This window comes from Bufo bufo, chromosome 4, assembly GCF_905171765.1.
Source record: "Bufo bufo chromosome 4, aBufBuf1.1, whole genome shotgun sequence".
Taxonomy (NCBI): Eukaryota; Metazoa; Chordata; class Amphibia; order Anura; family Bufonidae; genus Bufo; species Bufo bufo.
This window is the reverse complement of record NC_053392.1, coordinates 9,696,501-9,712,806: the sequence shown is the minus strand read 5'-3', so window position 1 is coordinate 9,712,806 and position 16,306 is coordinate 9,696,501. Positions and strand designations below refer to the sequence as shown.

Sequence of the window (16,306 nt, the reverse complement as noted above, 5' to 3'; positions counted from 1 at the left end):
GCTCCTGTATATAATGAGCAGGGTGCAGTATATAATTAGTGAGGGCCCCTGTATATAATGAGCAGGGTGCAGTATATAATTAGTGAGGGCCCCTGTGTATAATGAGCAGGGTGCAGTATATAATTAGTGAGGGCTCCTGTATATAATGAGCAGGGTGCAGTATATAATTAGTGAAGGCCCCTGTATATAATGAGCAGGGTGCAGTATATAATCAGTGAGGCTCCTGTATATAATGAGCAGGGTGCAGTATATAATCAGTGAGGGCCCCTGTATATAATGAGCAGGGTGCAGTATATAATCAGTGAGGGCTCCTGTATATAATGAGCAGGGTGCAGTATATAATTAGTGAAGGCCCCTGTATATAATGAGCAGGGTGCAGTATATAATCAGTGAGGCTCCTGTATATAATGAGCAGGGTGCAGTATATAATCAGTGAGGGCCCCTGTATATAATGAGCAGGGTGCAGTATATAATTAGTGAGGCTCCTGTATATAATGAGCAGGGTGCAGTATATAATCAGTGAGGGCTCCTGTATATAATGAGCAGGGTGCAGTATATAATTACTGAGGGCTCCTGTATATAATGTGCAGGGTGCAGTATATAATTAGTGAGGCTCCTGTATATAATGAGCAGGGTGCAGTATATAATCAGTGAGGGCTCCTGTATATAATGTGCAGGGTGCAGTATATAATCAGTGAGGGCTCCTGTATATAATGAGCAGGGTGCAGTATATAATCAGTGAGGGCCCCTGTATATAATGAGCAGGGTGCAGTATATAATCAGTGAGGGCCCCTGTATATAATGAGCAGGGTGCAGTATATAATTAGTGAGGGCTCCTGTATATAATGAGCAGGGTGCAGTATATAATTAGTGAGGCTCCTGTATATAATGAGCAGGGTGCAGTATATAATCAGTGAGGGCTCCTGTATATAATGAGCAGGGTGCAGTATATAATTAGTGAGGGCCCCTGTATATAATGAGCAGGGTGCAGTATATAATCAGTGAGGGCCCCTGTATATAATGAGCAGGGTGCAGTATATAATTAGTGAGGGCTCCTGTATATAATGAGCAGGGTGCAGTATATAATTAGTGAGGGCCCCTGTATATAATGAGCAGGGTGCAGTATATAATTAGTGAGGGCTCCTGTATATAATGAGCAGGGTGCAGTATATAATCAGTGAGGGCCCCTGTATATAATGAGCAGGGTGCAGTATATAATCAGTGAGGGCTCCTGTATATAATGAGCAGGGTGCAGTATATAATTAGTGAGGGCCCCTGTATATAATGAGCAGGGTGCAGTATATAATCAGTGAGGGCCCCTGTATATAATGAGCAGGGTGCAGTATATAATCAGTGAGGGCTCCTGTATATAATGAGCAGGGTGCAGTATATAATTAGTGAGGGCCCCTGTATATAATGAGCAGGGTGCAGTATATAATCAGTGAGGGCCCCTGTATATAATGAGCAGGGTGCAGTATATAATTAGTGAGGGGTCCTGTATATAATGAGCAGGGTGCAGTATATAATCAGTGAGGGCTCCTGTATATAATGAGCAGGGTGCAGTATATAATTAGTGAGGCCCCTGTATATAATGAGCAGGGTGCAGTATATAATTAGTGAGGGCTCCTGTATATAATGAGCAGGGTGCAGTATATAATCAGTGAGGGCTCCTGTATATAATGAGCAGGGTGCAGTATATAATTAGTGAGGGCCCCTGTATATAATGAGCAGGGTGCAGTATATAATTAGTGAGGCTCCTGTATATAATGAGCAGGGTGCAGCATATAATTAGTGAGGGCTCCTGTATATAATGAGCAGGGTGCAGTATATAATTAGTGAGGCTCCTGTATATAATGAGCAGGGTGCAGTATATAATCAGTGAGGGCCCCTGTATATAATGAGCAGGGTGCAGTATATAATTAGTGAGGCCCCTGTATATAATGAGCAGGGTGCAGTATATAATCAGTGAGGGCCCCTGTATATAATGAGCAGGCTGCAGTATATAATTAGTGAGGGCCCCTGTATATAATGAGCAGGGTGCAGTATATAATTAGTGAGGGCCCCTGTATATAATGAGCAGGGTGCAGTATATAATTAGTGAGGCCCCTGTATATAATGAGCAGGGTGCAGTATATAATTAGTGAGGGCTCCTGTATATAATGAGCAGGGTGCAGTATATAATTACTGAGGGCTCCTGTATATAATGAGCAGGGTGCAGTATATAATTACTGAGGGCTCCTGTATATAATGAGCAGGGTGCAGTATATAATTACTGAGGGCTCCTGTATATAATGAGCAGGGTGCAGTATATAATTAGTGAGGGCTCCTGTATATAATGAGCAGGGTGCAGTATATAATTAGTGAGGGCTCCTGTATATAATGAGCAGGGTGCAGTATATAATTAGTGAGGGCCCTGTATATAATGAGCAGGGTGCAGTATATAATTACTAAGGGCTCCTGTATATAATGAGCAGGGTGCAGTATATAATTAGTGAGGGCTCCTGTATATAATGAGCAGGGTGCAGTATATAATTAGTGAGGCCCCTGTATATAATGAGCAGGGTGCAGTATATAATTAGTGAGGGCCCCTGTATATAATGAGCAGGGTGCAGTATATAATTAGTGAGGGCTCCTGTATATAATGAGCAGGGTGCAGTATATAATTACTGAGGGCTCCTGTATATAATGAGCAGGGTGCAGTATATAATTAGTGAGGGCTCCTGTATATAATGAGCAGGGTGCAGTATATAATTAGTGAGGGCTCCTGTATATAATGAGCAGGGTGCAGTATATAATTAGTGAGGGCCCCTGTATATAATGAGCAGGGTGCAGTATATAATTAGTGAGGGCTCCTGTATATAATGAGCAGGGTGCAGTATATAATTAGTGAGGGCCCCTGTATATAATGAGCAGGGTGCAGTATATAATTAGTGAGGGCCCCTGTATATAATGAGCAGGGTGCAGTATATAATTAGTGAGGGCTCCTGTATATAATGGGTTGGGTGCAGTATATAATTAGTGAGGGCCCCTGTATATAATGAGCAGGGTGCAGTATATAATTAGTGAGGGCTCCTGTATATAATGAGCAGGGTGCAGTATATAATTAGTGAGGGCCCCTGTATATAATGAGCAGGGTGCAGTATATAATCAGTGAGGCTCCTGTATATAATGAGCAGGGTGCAGTATATAATTAGTGAGGGCTCCTGTATATAATGAGCAGGGTGCAGTATATAATTAGTGAGGGCTCCTGTATATAATGAGCAGGGTGCAGTATATAATCAGTGAGGGCTCCTGTATATAATGAGCAGGGTGCAGTATATAATTAGTGAGGCCCCTGTATATAATGAGCAGGGTGCAGTATATAATTAGTGAGGGCCCCTGTATATAATGAGCAGGGTGCAGTATATAATTACTGAGGGCTCCTGTATATAATGAGCAGGGTGCAGTATATAATTACTGAGGGCTCCTGTATATAATGAGCAGGGTGCAGTATATAATTACTGAGGGCTCCTGTATATAATGAGCAGGGTGCAGTATATAATTAGTGAGGGCTCCTGTATATAATGAGCAGGGTGCAGTATATAATTAGTGAGGGCTCCTGTATATAATGAGCAGGGTGCAGTATATAATTAGTGAGGGCCCTGTATATAATGAGCAGGGTGCAGTATATAATTAGTGAGGGCTCCTGTATATAATGAGCAGGGTGCAGTATATAATTAGTGAGGGCTCCTGTATATAATGAGCAGGGTGCAGTATATAATCAGTGAGGGCTCCTGTATATAATGAGCAGGGTGCAGTATATAATTAGTGAGGGGTCCTGTATATAATGAGCAGGGTGCAGTATATAATTAGTGAGGGGTCCTGTATATAATGAGCAGGGTGCAGTATATAATTAGTGAGGGCTCCTGTATATAATGAGCAGGGTGCAGTATATAATTACTGAGGGCTCCTGTATATAATGAGCAGGGTGCAGTATATAATTAGTGAGGGCTCCTGTATATAATGAGCAGGGTGCAGTATATAATTAGTGAGGGCTCCTGTATATAATGAGCAGGGTGCAGTATATAATTAGTGAGGGCCCTGTATATAATGAGCAGGGTGCAGTATATAATTACTAAGGGCTCCTGTATATAATGAGCAGGGTGCAGTATATAATCAGTGAGGGCTCCTGTATATAATGAGCAGGGTGCAGTATATAATTAGTGAGGGCTCCTGTATATAATGAGCAGGGTGCAGTATATAATTAGTGAGGGCCCTGTATATAATGAGCAGGGTGCAGTATATAATTACTAAGGGCCCCTGTATATAATGAGCAGGGTGCAGTATATAATTAGTGAGGGCTCCTGTATATAATGAGCAGGGTGCAGTATATAATCAGTGAGGCCCCTGTATATAATGAGCAGGGTGCAGTATATAATTAGTGAGGGCCCCTGTATATAATGAGCAGGGTGCAGTATATAATTAGTGAGGCTCCTGTATATAATGAGCAGGGTGCAGTATATAATTAGTGAGGGCCCCTGTATATAATGAGCAGGGTGCAGTATATAATTAGTGAGGGCTCCTGTATATAATGGGTTGGGTGCAGTATATAATTAGTGAGGCTCCTGTATATAATGAGCAGGGTGCAGTATATAATTAGTGAGGGCTCCTGTATATAATGAGCAGGGTGCAGTATATAATTAGTGAGGGCTCCTGTATATAATGAGCAGGGTGCAGTATATAATTACTGAGGGCTCCTGTATATAATGAGCAGGGTGCAGTATATAATTACTGAGGGCTCCTGTATATAATGAGCAGGGTGCAGTATATAATTAGTGAGGGCTCCTGTATATAATGAGCAGGGTGCAGTATATAATTAGTGAGGGCTCCTGTATATAATGAGCAGGGTGCAGTATATAATTAGTGAGGGCCCTGTATATAATGAGCAGGGTGCAGTATATAATTACTAAGGGCTCCTGTATATAATGAGCAGGGTGCAGTATATAATTAGTGAGGGCTCCTGTATATAATGAGCAGGGTGCAATATATAATTAGTGAGGCCCCTGTATATAATGAGCAGGGTGCAGTATATAATTAGTGAGGGCCCCTGTATATAATGAGCAGGGTGCAGTATATAATTAGTGAGGGCTCCTGTATATAATGAGCAGGGTGCAGTATATAATTACTGAGGGCTCCTGTATATAATGAGCAGGGTGCAGTATATAATTAGTGAGGGCTCCTGTATATAATGAGCAGGGTGCAGTATATAATTAGTGAGGGCCCCTGTATATAATGAGCAGGGTGCAGTATATAATTAGTGAGGGCTCCTGTATATAATGAGCAGGGTGCAGTATATAATTAGTGAGGGCCCCTGTATATAATGAGCAGGGTGCAGTATATAATTAGTGAGGGCCCCTGTATATAATGAGCAGGGTGCAGTATATAATTAGTGAGGGCTCCTGTATATAATGGGTTGGGTGCAGTATATAATTAGTGAGGCTCCTGTATATAATGAGCAGGGTGCAGTATATAATTAGTGAGGGCTCCTGTATATAATGAGCAGGGTGCAGTATATAATTAGTGAGGGCTCCTGTATATAATGAGCAGGGTGCAGTATATAATTAGTGAGGGCTCCTGTATATAATGAGCAGGGTGCAGTATATAATTAGTGAGGGCTCCTGTATATAATGAGCAGGGTGCAGTATATAATTAGTGAGGGCTCCTGTATATAATGAGCAGGGTGCAGTATATAATTAGTGAGGGCCCCTGTATATAATGAGCAGGGTGCAGTATATAATTAGTGAGGGCTCCTGTATATAATGAGCAGGGTGCAGTATATAATTAGTGAGGCTCCTGTATATAATGAGCAGGGTGCAGTATATAATTAGTGAGGGCTCCTGTATATAATGAGCAGGGTGCAGTATATAATTAGTGAGGCTCCTGTATATAATGAGCAGGGTGCAGTATATAATTACTGAGGGCTCCTGTATATAATAGGTTGGGTGCAGTATATAATTGGGGGGTACGGTATTTAGTAAGTACCACAGTTTCGGGATTCGGCAGTGGTGACATCATTTTCTATTCCTCTTTTCTTGTAGTTTCATCACCACCGATATTAACGATGTGTCCGACCTCCAGCCCTAGACTCCAGAGCAGAGAGCCCGGTGAGGACTACTACTCTCATGATATTCTCATTGCGTCCTTCTTTGTTCCAACACTAATCCCATGGGTTGTGTGTGGAAATGACTCTCATCAGACGTGGCAGCTATGCTCTGGCAATGTATTGAAGGCTCCATACTCTTGATAGTCTCCATAATGCTATAGTCTCAAGTCTCCATGGGGCCGTAGTCTCTGTGACAATGGTGGTTCATGGGCGCCACTGACCCGTGTGCACAGGCGCTGGTCTCCTGGGGGTGAATTAGGGCCATTGTTTATTGTATCTCACCTCCTTGTGCTGTGTGAGCTGCTGCAAGGCTGTTCCCAGTTGCCCATCAGCCTGGGCTATCTAAGCTCTGCCGTTTCCTCACTTTCTTCCCTAGGTCTCTCTGGCTGGCTAAGAGTTATACTCCGTTTGTCTGCCTGTATGTGAATCTCTGCCTGATTCCTTAATCCTGACCCTCTGCCACCTAACCTGACTTGTGCCTGTTCACTGTACTGATCCTGTGCCTCCTGACCTGACTTGTGCCTGTTCACTGTACTGATCCTGTGCCTCCTGACCTGACTTGTGCCTGTTCACTGTACTGATCCTGTGCCTCCTGACCTGACCTTTGGACTGTTTTAATGATTTGCGTGAATTCTGCTTACCCTGACCTTGGCCTGTTATTAACTATGAGTTCCCTTCATGTCACAAGTATCTGTGACCCCCATGGGTCAACAGCCAACCACACCAGGACTTTTCCAAGAGGTAGCTGCCTGGTGTCTCCCTTGCAGTGAAGGCCAGATCCATATGGGTTAAAGGGTGAAAAGCAGGGAACTGTCAGGATGACACCCTCGGGACTAGCCCAAAGTCAACCCAGTTGTTTGGTAAAGTGGGTGTACAACCACTGTCTATAACAGGTTGCTCAGGTCCTGGATCCCGCTGACCCACCTCAAATGACCTTACTCAAAGTATGCCAGGAGCTGGCTCAACAGCGTGACTGCTCTGAGCGACTAATGGATTTTATGCACTATATGTCCACCCTCCTGTATGCTTTGAGGTCTGCTTCCTGTCCTGACCTTAGCCTGTCTACTGTATTGACCCTTTGCTGCTTTCCTGACCATGGATTAGTTTTGTGGAATCGCAGACCTCTGCCTGTTTACTGATTTAAGAGCATTGCCTGATCCCTCAGTGCTTTGCACTGGTGTCTCTAAGCCCTGTGGGTCAGCCTCCAACGACACTGGGACTATTCCAAGAGGTAGCAGCCTGGTGGTTCCCGTGCAGCAAAGACCAGATTCCTGTATAGGGGTTTTAGGGTGAAAACCAGGGGGCCATGCCACAGTATTGAAGGCTCCACAATCTCTATGATGCCATAGTCTCAAAGTATTCATATGCAGTATTATATTTGTGCAGTGTTATAAATTGTGTGGTATTATATGTTGTACGGTGTCATATTCTATTGTGTGATATGTTGTATATTGTTATAGGCTGAACTTTCCCATGTACATTTATATGTATCTTTGGTTGTTGTAGTGCCTGCAGCCATCCCACAGGTGCCCACCATAACCACGACGCTGGATGATGAAGAGGATTATGGGTTCAGTAGTGCACCCCCACTGCCTCTGGTGACATTTCATGGTAAATATAATCCTGGGAATGTGATTACTGGATGATGTCACCATCTGTAGACTGCATTACACTGAGGGTTAGCTGAGGATCCTGGGAATGTGATTACTGGATGATGTCACCATCGTAGACTGCATTACACTGAGGGTTAGCTGAGGTTCCTGGGAATGTGATTACTGGATTATGTCACCATCGTAGACTGCATTACACTGAGGGTTAGCTGAGGATCCTGGGAATGTGATTACTGGATGATGTCACCATCGTAGACTGCATTACACTGAGGGTTAGCTGAGGTTCCTGGGAATGTGATTACTGAATGATGTCACCATCGTAGACTGCATTACACTGAGGGTTAGCTGAGGATCCTGGGAATGTGATTACTGGATGATGTCACCATCGTAGACTGCATTACACTGAGGGTTAGCTGAGGATCCTGGGAATGTGATTACTGAATGATGTCACCATCGTAGACTGCATTACACTGAGGGTTAGCTGAGGATCCTGGGAATGTGATTACTGAATGATGTCACCATCGTAGACTGCATTACACTGAGGGTTAGCTGAGGATCCTGGGAATGTGATTACTGGATGATGTCACCATCGTAGACTGCATTACACTGAGGGTTAGCTGAGGATCCTGGGAATGTGATTACTGGATGATGTCACCATCGTAGACTGCATTACACTGAGGGTTAGCTGAGGTTCCTGGGAATGTGATTACTGGATGATGTCACCATCGTAGACTGCATTACACTGAGGGTTAGCTGAGGATCCTGGGAATGTGATTACTGGATGATGTCACCATCGTAGACTGCATTACACTGAGGGTTAGCTGAGGATCCTGGGAATGTGATTACTGAATGATGTCACCATCGTAGACTGCATTACACTGAGGGTTAGCTGAGGATCCTGGGAATGTGATTACTGGATGATGTCACCATCGTAGACTGCATTACACTGAGGGTTAGCTGAGGATCCTGGGAATGTGATTACTGGATGATGTCACCATCGTAGACTGCATTACACTGAGGGTTAGCTGAGGATCCTGGGAATGTGATTACTGGATGATGTCACCATCGTAGACTGCATTACACTGAGGATTAGCTGAGGGTCCTGGGAATGTGATTACTGGATGATGTCACCATCGTAGACTTCATTACACTGAGGGTTAGCTGAGGATCCTGGGAATGTGATTACTGGATGATGTCACCATCGTAGACTGCATTACACTGAGGATCCTGGGAATGTGATTACTGGATGATGTCACCATCGTAGACTGCATTACACTGAGGGTTAGCTGAGGATCCTGGGAATGTGAATACTGGATGATGTCACCATCGTAGACTGCATTACACTGAGGGTTAGCTGAGGATCCTGGGAATGTGATTACTGGATGATGTCACCATCTGTAGACTGCATTACACTGAGGGTTAGCTGAGGATCCTGGGAATGTGATTACTGAATGATGTCACCATCGTAGACTGCATTACACTGAGGGTTAGCTGAGGATCCTGGGAATGTGATTACTGGATGATGTCACCATCGTAGACTGCATTACACTGAGGGTTAGCTGAGGATCCTGGGAATGTGATTACTGGATGATGTCACCATCTGTAGACTGCATTACACTGAGGGTTAGCTGAGGGTCAGGTGAATGTGATTACTGGATGATGTCACCATCTGTAGACTGCATTACACTGAGGGTTAGCTGAGGATCCTGGGAATGTGATTACTGGATGATGTCACCATCGTAGACTGCATTACACTGAGGGTTAGCTGAGGATCCTGGGAATGTGATTACTGGATGATGTCACCATCTGTAGACTGCATTACACTGAGGGTTAGCTGAGGGTCAGGTGAATGTGATTACTGGATGATGTCACCATCTGTAGACTGCATTACACTGAGGGTTAGCTGAGGGTCCTGGGAATGTGATTACTGGATGATGTCACCATCGTAGACTGCATTACACTGAGGATTAGCTGAGGGTCAGGTGAATGTGATTACTGGATGATGTCACCATCTGTAGACTGCATTACACTGAGGGTTAGCTGAGGGTCCTGGGAATGTGATTACTGGATGATGTCACCATCGTAGACTGCATTACACTGAGGGTTAGCTAAGGATCCTGGGAATGTGAATACTGGATGATGTCACCATCGTAGACTGCATTACACTGAGGGTTAGCTGAGGTTCCTGGGAATGTGATTACTGAATGATGTCACCATCGTAGACTGCATTACACTGAGGGTTAGCTGAGGATCCTGGGAATGTGATTACTGGATGATGTCACCATCGTAGACTGCATTACACTGAGGATTAGCTGAGGTTCCTGGGAATGTGATTACTGGATTATGTCACCATCGTAGACTGCATTACACTGAGGGTTAGCTGAGGATCCTGGGAATGTGATTACTGGATGATGTCACCATCGTAGACTGCATTACACTGAGGGTTAGCTGAGGGTCCTGGGAATGTGATTACTGGATGATGTCACCATCGTAGACAGCATTACACTGAGGATCCTGGGAATGTGAATACTGGATGATGTCACCATCTGTAGACTGCATTACACTGAGGATTAGCTGAGGATCCTGGGAATGTGATTACTGGATGATGTCACCATCTGTAGACTGCATTACACTGAGGGTTAGCTGAGGGTCCTGGGAATGTGATTACTGGATGATGTCACCATCGTAGACTGCATTACACTGAGGATTAGCTGAGGATCCTGGGAATGTGATTACTGGATGATGTCACCATCGTAGACTGCATTACACTGAGGGTTAGCTGAGGGTCCTGTGAATGTGATTACTGGATGATGTCACCATCGTAGACTGCATTACACTGAGGGTTAGCTGAGGATCCTGGGAATGTGATTACTGGATGATGTCACCATCGTAGACTGCATTACACTGAGGGTTAGCTGAGGATCCTGGGAATGTGATTACTGGATGATGTCACCATCGTAGACTGCATTACACTGAGGGTTAGCTGAGGGTCCTGGGAATGTGATTACTGGATGATGTCACCATCGTAGACTGCATTACACTGAGGGTTAGCTGAGGATCCTGGGAATGTGATTACTGGATGATGTCACCATCGTAGACTGCATTACACTGAGGGTTAGCTGAGGATCCTGGGAATGTGATTACTGAATGATGTCACCATTGTAGACTGCATTACACTGAGGGTTAGCTGAGGGTCCTGGGAATGTGATTACTGGATGATGTCACCATCTGTAGACTGCATTACACTGAGGATTAGCTGAGGGTCCTGTGAATGTGATTACTGGATGATGTCACCATCTGTAGACTGCATTACACTGAGGGTTAGCTGAGGGTCCTGGGAATGTGATTACTGGATGATGTCACCATCGTAGACTGCATTACACTGAGGATTAGCTGAGGGTCCTGTGAATGTGATTACTGGATGATGTCACCATCGTAGACTGCATTACACTGAGGGTTAGCTGAGGATCCTGGGAATGTGATTACTGGATGATGTCACCATCGTAGACTGCATTACACTGAGGGTTAGCTGAGGGTCCTGGGAATGTGATTACTGGATTATGTCACCATCGTAGACTGCATTACACTGAGGGTTAGCTGAGGATCCTGGGAATGTGATTACTGGATGATGTCACCATCGTAGACTGCATTACACTGAGGATTAGCTGAGGATCCTGGGAATGTGATTACTGGATGATGTCACCATCGTAGACTGCATTACACTGAGGATTAGCTGAGGATCCTGGGAATGTGATTACTGGATGATGTCACCATCGTAGACTTCATTACACTGAGGGTTAGCTGAGGATCCTGGGAATGTGATTACTGGATGATGTCACCATCGTAGACTGCATTACACTGAGGGTTAGCTGAGGATCCTGGGAATGTGATTACTGGATGATGTCACCATCTGTAGACTGCATTACACTGAGGGTTAGCTGAGGATCCTGGGAATGTGATTACTGGATGATGTCACCATCGTAGACTGCATTACACTGAGGGTTAGCTGAGGATCCTGGGAATGTGATTACTGGATGATGTCACCATCTGTAGACTGCATTACACTGAGGGTTAGCTGAGGGTCAGGTGAATGTGATTACTGGATGATGTCACCATCTGTAGACTGCATTACACTGAGGGTTAGCTGAGGGTCCTGGGAATGTGATTACTGGATGATGTCACCATCGTAGACTGCATTACACTGAGGATTAGCTGAGGGTCAGGTGAATGTGATTACTGGATGATGTCACCATCTGTAGACTGCATTACACTGAGGGTTAGCTGAGGGTCCTGGGAATGTGATTACTGGATGATGTCACCATCGTAGACTGCATTACACTGAGGGTTAGCTGAGGGTCCTGGGAATGTGATTACTGAATGATGTCACCATCGTAGACTGCATTACACTGAGGGTTAGCTGAGGATCCTGGGAATGTGATTACTGGATGATGTCACCATCGTAGACTGCATTACACTGAGGGTTAGCTGAGGGTCCTGGGAATGTGATTACTGGATGATGTCACCATCGTAGACTGCATTACACTGAGGGTTAGCTGAGGGTCCTGGGAATGTGATTACTGGATGATGTCACCATCGTAGACTGCATTACACTGAGGGTTAGCTGAGGTTCCTGGGAATGTGATTACTGGATTATGTCACCATCGTAGACTGCATTACACTGAGGGTTAGCTGAGGATCCTGGGAATGTGATTACTGGATGATGTCACCATCGTAGACTGCATTACACTGAAGGTTAGCTGAGGGTCCTGGGAATGTGATTACTGGATGATGTCACCATCGTAGAATGCATTACACTGAGGATCCTGGGAATGTGAATACTGGATGATGTCACCATCGTAGACTGCATTACACTGAGGGTTAGCTGAGGATCCTGGGAATGTGATTACTGGATGATGTCACCATCGTAGACTGCATTACACTGAGGGTTAGCTGAGGGTCCTGGGAATGTGATTACTGGATGATGTCACCATCGTAGACAGCATTACACTGAGGATCCTGGGAATGTGAATACTGGATGATGTCACCATCTGTAGACTGCATTACACTGAGGATTAGCTGAGGATCCTGGGAATGTGATTACTGGATGATGTCACCATCTGTAGACTGCATTACACTGAGGGTTAGCTGAGGATCCTGGGAATGTGATTACTGGATGATGTCACCATCTGTAGACTTCATTACACTGAGGGTTAGCTGAGGGTCCTGTGAATGTGATTACTGGATGATGTCACCATCTGTAGACTGCATTACACTGAGGGTTAGCTGAGGATCCTGGGAATGTGAATACTGGATGATGTCACCATCGTAGACTGCATTACACTGAGGGTTAGCTGAGGGTCCTGGGAATGTGAATACTGGATGATGTCACCATCGTAGACTGCATTACACTGAGGGTTAGCTGAGGATCCTGGGAATGTGAATACTGGATGATGTCACCATCGTAGACTGCATTACACTGAGGATTAGCTGAGGATCCTGGGAATGTGATTACTGGATGATGTCACCATCTGTAGACTGCATTACACTGAGGGTTAGCTGAGGATCCTGGGAATGTGAATACTGGATGATGTCACCATCGTAGACTGCATTACACTGAGGGTTAGCTGAGGATCCTGGGAATGTGATTACTGGATGATGTCACCATCGTAGACTGCATTACACTGAGGGTTAGCTGAGGATCCTGGGAATGTGAATACTGGATGATGTCACCATCGTAGACTGCATTACACTGAGGGTTAGCTGAGGATCCTGGGAATGTGATTACTGGATTATGTCACCATCGTAGAATGCATTACACTGAGGATCCTGGGAATGTGAATACTGGATGATGTCACCATCGTAGACTGCATTACACTGAGGGTTAGCTGAGGATCCTGGGAATGTGAATACTGGATGATGTCACCATCGTAGACTGCATTACACTGAGGGTTAGCTGAGGATCCTGGGAATGTGATTACTGGATGATGTCACCATCGTAGACTGCATTACACTGAGGGTTAGCTGAGGGTCCTGGGAATGTGATTACTGGATGATGTCACCATCGTAGACTGCATTACACTGAGGGTTAGCTGAGGGTCCTGTGAATGTGATTACTGGATGATGTCACCATCGTAGACTGCATTACACTGAGGGTTAGCTGAGGATCCTGGGAATGTGATTACTGGATGATGTCACCATCGTAGACTGCATTACACTGAGGATTAGCTGAGGGTCCTGTGAATGTGATTACTGGATGATGTCACCATCGTAGACTGCATTACACTGAGGGTTAGCTGAGGATCCTGGGAATGTGAATACTGGATGATGTCACCATCGTAGACTGCATTACACTGAGGGTTAGCTGAGGATCCTGGGAATGTGATTACTGGATGATGTCACCATCGTAGACTGCATTACACTGAGGGTTAGCTGAGGATCCTGGGAATGTGATTACTGGATGATGTCACCATCTGTAGACTGCATTACACTGAGGGTTAGCTGAGGATCCTGGGAATGTGAATACTGGATGATGTCACCATCGTAGACTGCATTACACTGAGGATTAGCTGAGGTTCCTGGGAATGTGATTACTGGATGATGTCACCATCGTAGACTGCATTACACTGAGGGTTAGCTGAGGATCCTGGGAATGTGATTACTGGATGATGTCACCATTGTAGACTGCATTACACTGAGGATTAGCTGAGGATCCTGGGAATGTGATTAGTGGATGATGTCACCATCGTAGACTGCTTTACACTGAGGGTTAGCTGAGGGTCCTGGGAATGTGATTAGTGGATGATGTCACCATCTGTAGACTGCATTACACTGAGGATTAGCTGAGGGTCCTGTGAATGTGATTACTGGATGATGTCACCATCTGTAGACTGCATTACACTGAGGGTTAGCTAAGGATCCTGGGAATGTGATTACTGGATGATGTCACCATCGTAGACTGCATTACACTGAGGGTTAGCTAAGGATCCTGGGAATGTGATTACTGGATGATGTCACCATCTGTAGACTGCATTACACTGAGGGTTAGCTGAGGGTCCTGGGAATGTGATTACTGGATGATGTCACCATCATAGACTGCATTACACTGAGGATCCTGGGAATGTGAATACTGGATGATGTCACCATCGTAGACTGCATTACACTGAGGGTTAGCTGAGGGTCCTGGGAATGTGAATACTGGATGATGTCACCATCGTAGACTGCATTACACTGAGGGTTAGCTGAGGGTCCTGGGAATGTGATTACTGGATGATGTCACCATCTGTAGACTGCATTACACTGAGGGTTAGCTGAGGGTCCTGGGAATGTGATTACTGGATGATGTCACCATCTGTAGACTGCATTACACTGAGGGTTAGCTGAGGGTCCTGGGAATGTGATTACTGGATGATGTCACCATCGTAGACTGCATTACACTGAGGGTTAGCTGAGGGTCCTGGGAATGTGATTACTGGATGATGTCACCATCATAGACTGCATTACACTGAGGATCCTGGGAATGTGAATACTGGATGATGTCACCATCGTAGACTGCATTACACTGAGGGTTAGCTGAGGATCCTGGGAATGTGAATACTGGATGATGTCACCATCTGTAGACTGCATTACACTGAGGGTTAGCTGAGGATCCTGGGAATGTGAATACTGGATGATGTCACCATCGTAGACTGCATTACACTGAGGGTTAGCTGAGGATCCTGGGAATGTGATTACTGGATGATGTCACCATCTGTAGACTGCATTACACTGAGGGTTAGCTGAGGATCCTGGGAATGTGATTACTGGATGACGTCACCAACGTAGACAGCATTACACTGAGGGTTAGCTGAGGATCCTGGGAATGTGAATACTGGATGATGTCACCATCGTAGACTGCATTACACTGAGGGTTAGCTGAGGGTCCTGGGAATGTGAATACTGGATGATGTCACCATCGTAGACTGCATTACACTGAGGGTTAGCTGAGGATCCTGGGAATGTGAATACTGGATGATGTCACCATCTGTAGACTGCATTACACTGAGGGTTAGCTGAGGATCCTGGGAATGTGAATACTGGATGATGTCACCATCGTAGACTGCTTTACACTGAGGGTTAGCTGAGGGTCCTGGGAATGTGATTACTGGATGATGTCACCATCTGTAGACTGCATTACACTGAGGGTTAGCTAAGGATCCTGGGAATGTGATTACTGGATGATGTCACCATCGTAGACTGCATTACACTGAGGGTTAGCTGAGGATCCTGGGAATGTGATTACTGGATGATGTCACCATCTGTAGACTGCATTACACTGAGGGTTAGCTGAGGGTCCTGGGAATGTGAATACTGGATGATGTCACCATCGTAGACTGCATTACACTGAGGGTTAGCTGAGGATCCTGGGAATGTGATTAGTGGATGATGTCACCATCGTAGACTGCATTACACTGAGGGTTAGCTGAGGGTCCTCAGAATATCATTAGTGGATGATGTCACCATCTGTAGACTGCATTACACTGAGGGTTAGCTGAGGGTCCTCAGAATATCATTAGTG

General features: G+C 45.0%; 2 protein-coding genes across 32 annotated transcripts in view; both read left to right on the top strand.

Moving 5' to 3' along the window:
- Positions 1–16,306, top strand: part of LOC120998305 (gastrula zinc finger protein XlCGF26.1-like) — a 4,064,644-nt gene that overhangs the window by 1,833,496 nt on the left and 2,214,842 nt on the right. The window lies entirely within an intron of this gene.
- The window catches only part of LOC120998387, a 47,096-nt gene that overhangs the window by 10,771 nt on the left and 20,019 nt on the right, over positions 1–16,306 (top strand). For all 8 annotated transcript variants that reach the window (XR_005778341.1, XR_005778340.1, XR_005778338.1 and 5 more), the window contains exons 3-4: positions 6,078–6,143; positions 7,649–7,753. Coding sequence is in view for 1 of the 8 variants with exons in the window: in XM_040429057.1 (XP_040284991.1) it covers positions 6,078–6,143; positions 7,649–7,753 (171 nt within the window). In the remaining 7 variants the exon portion in view is untranslated. The remainder of the gene's footprint in view (positions 1–6,077; positions 6,144–7,648; positions 7,754–16,306) is intronic.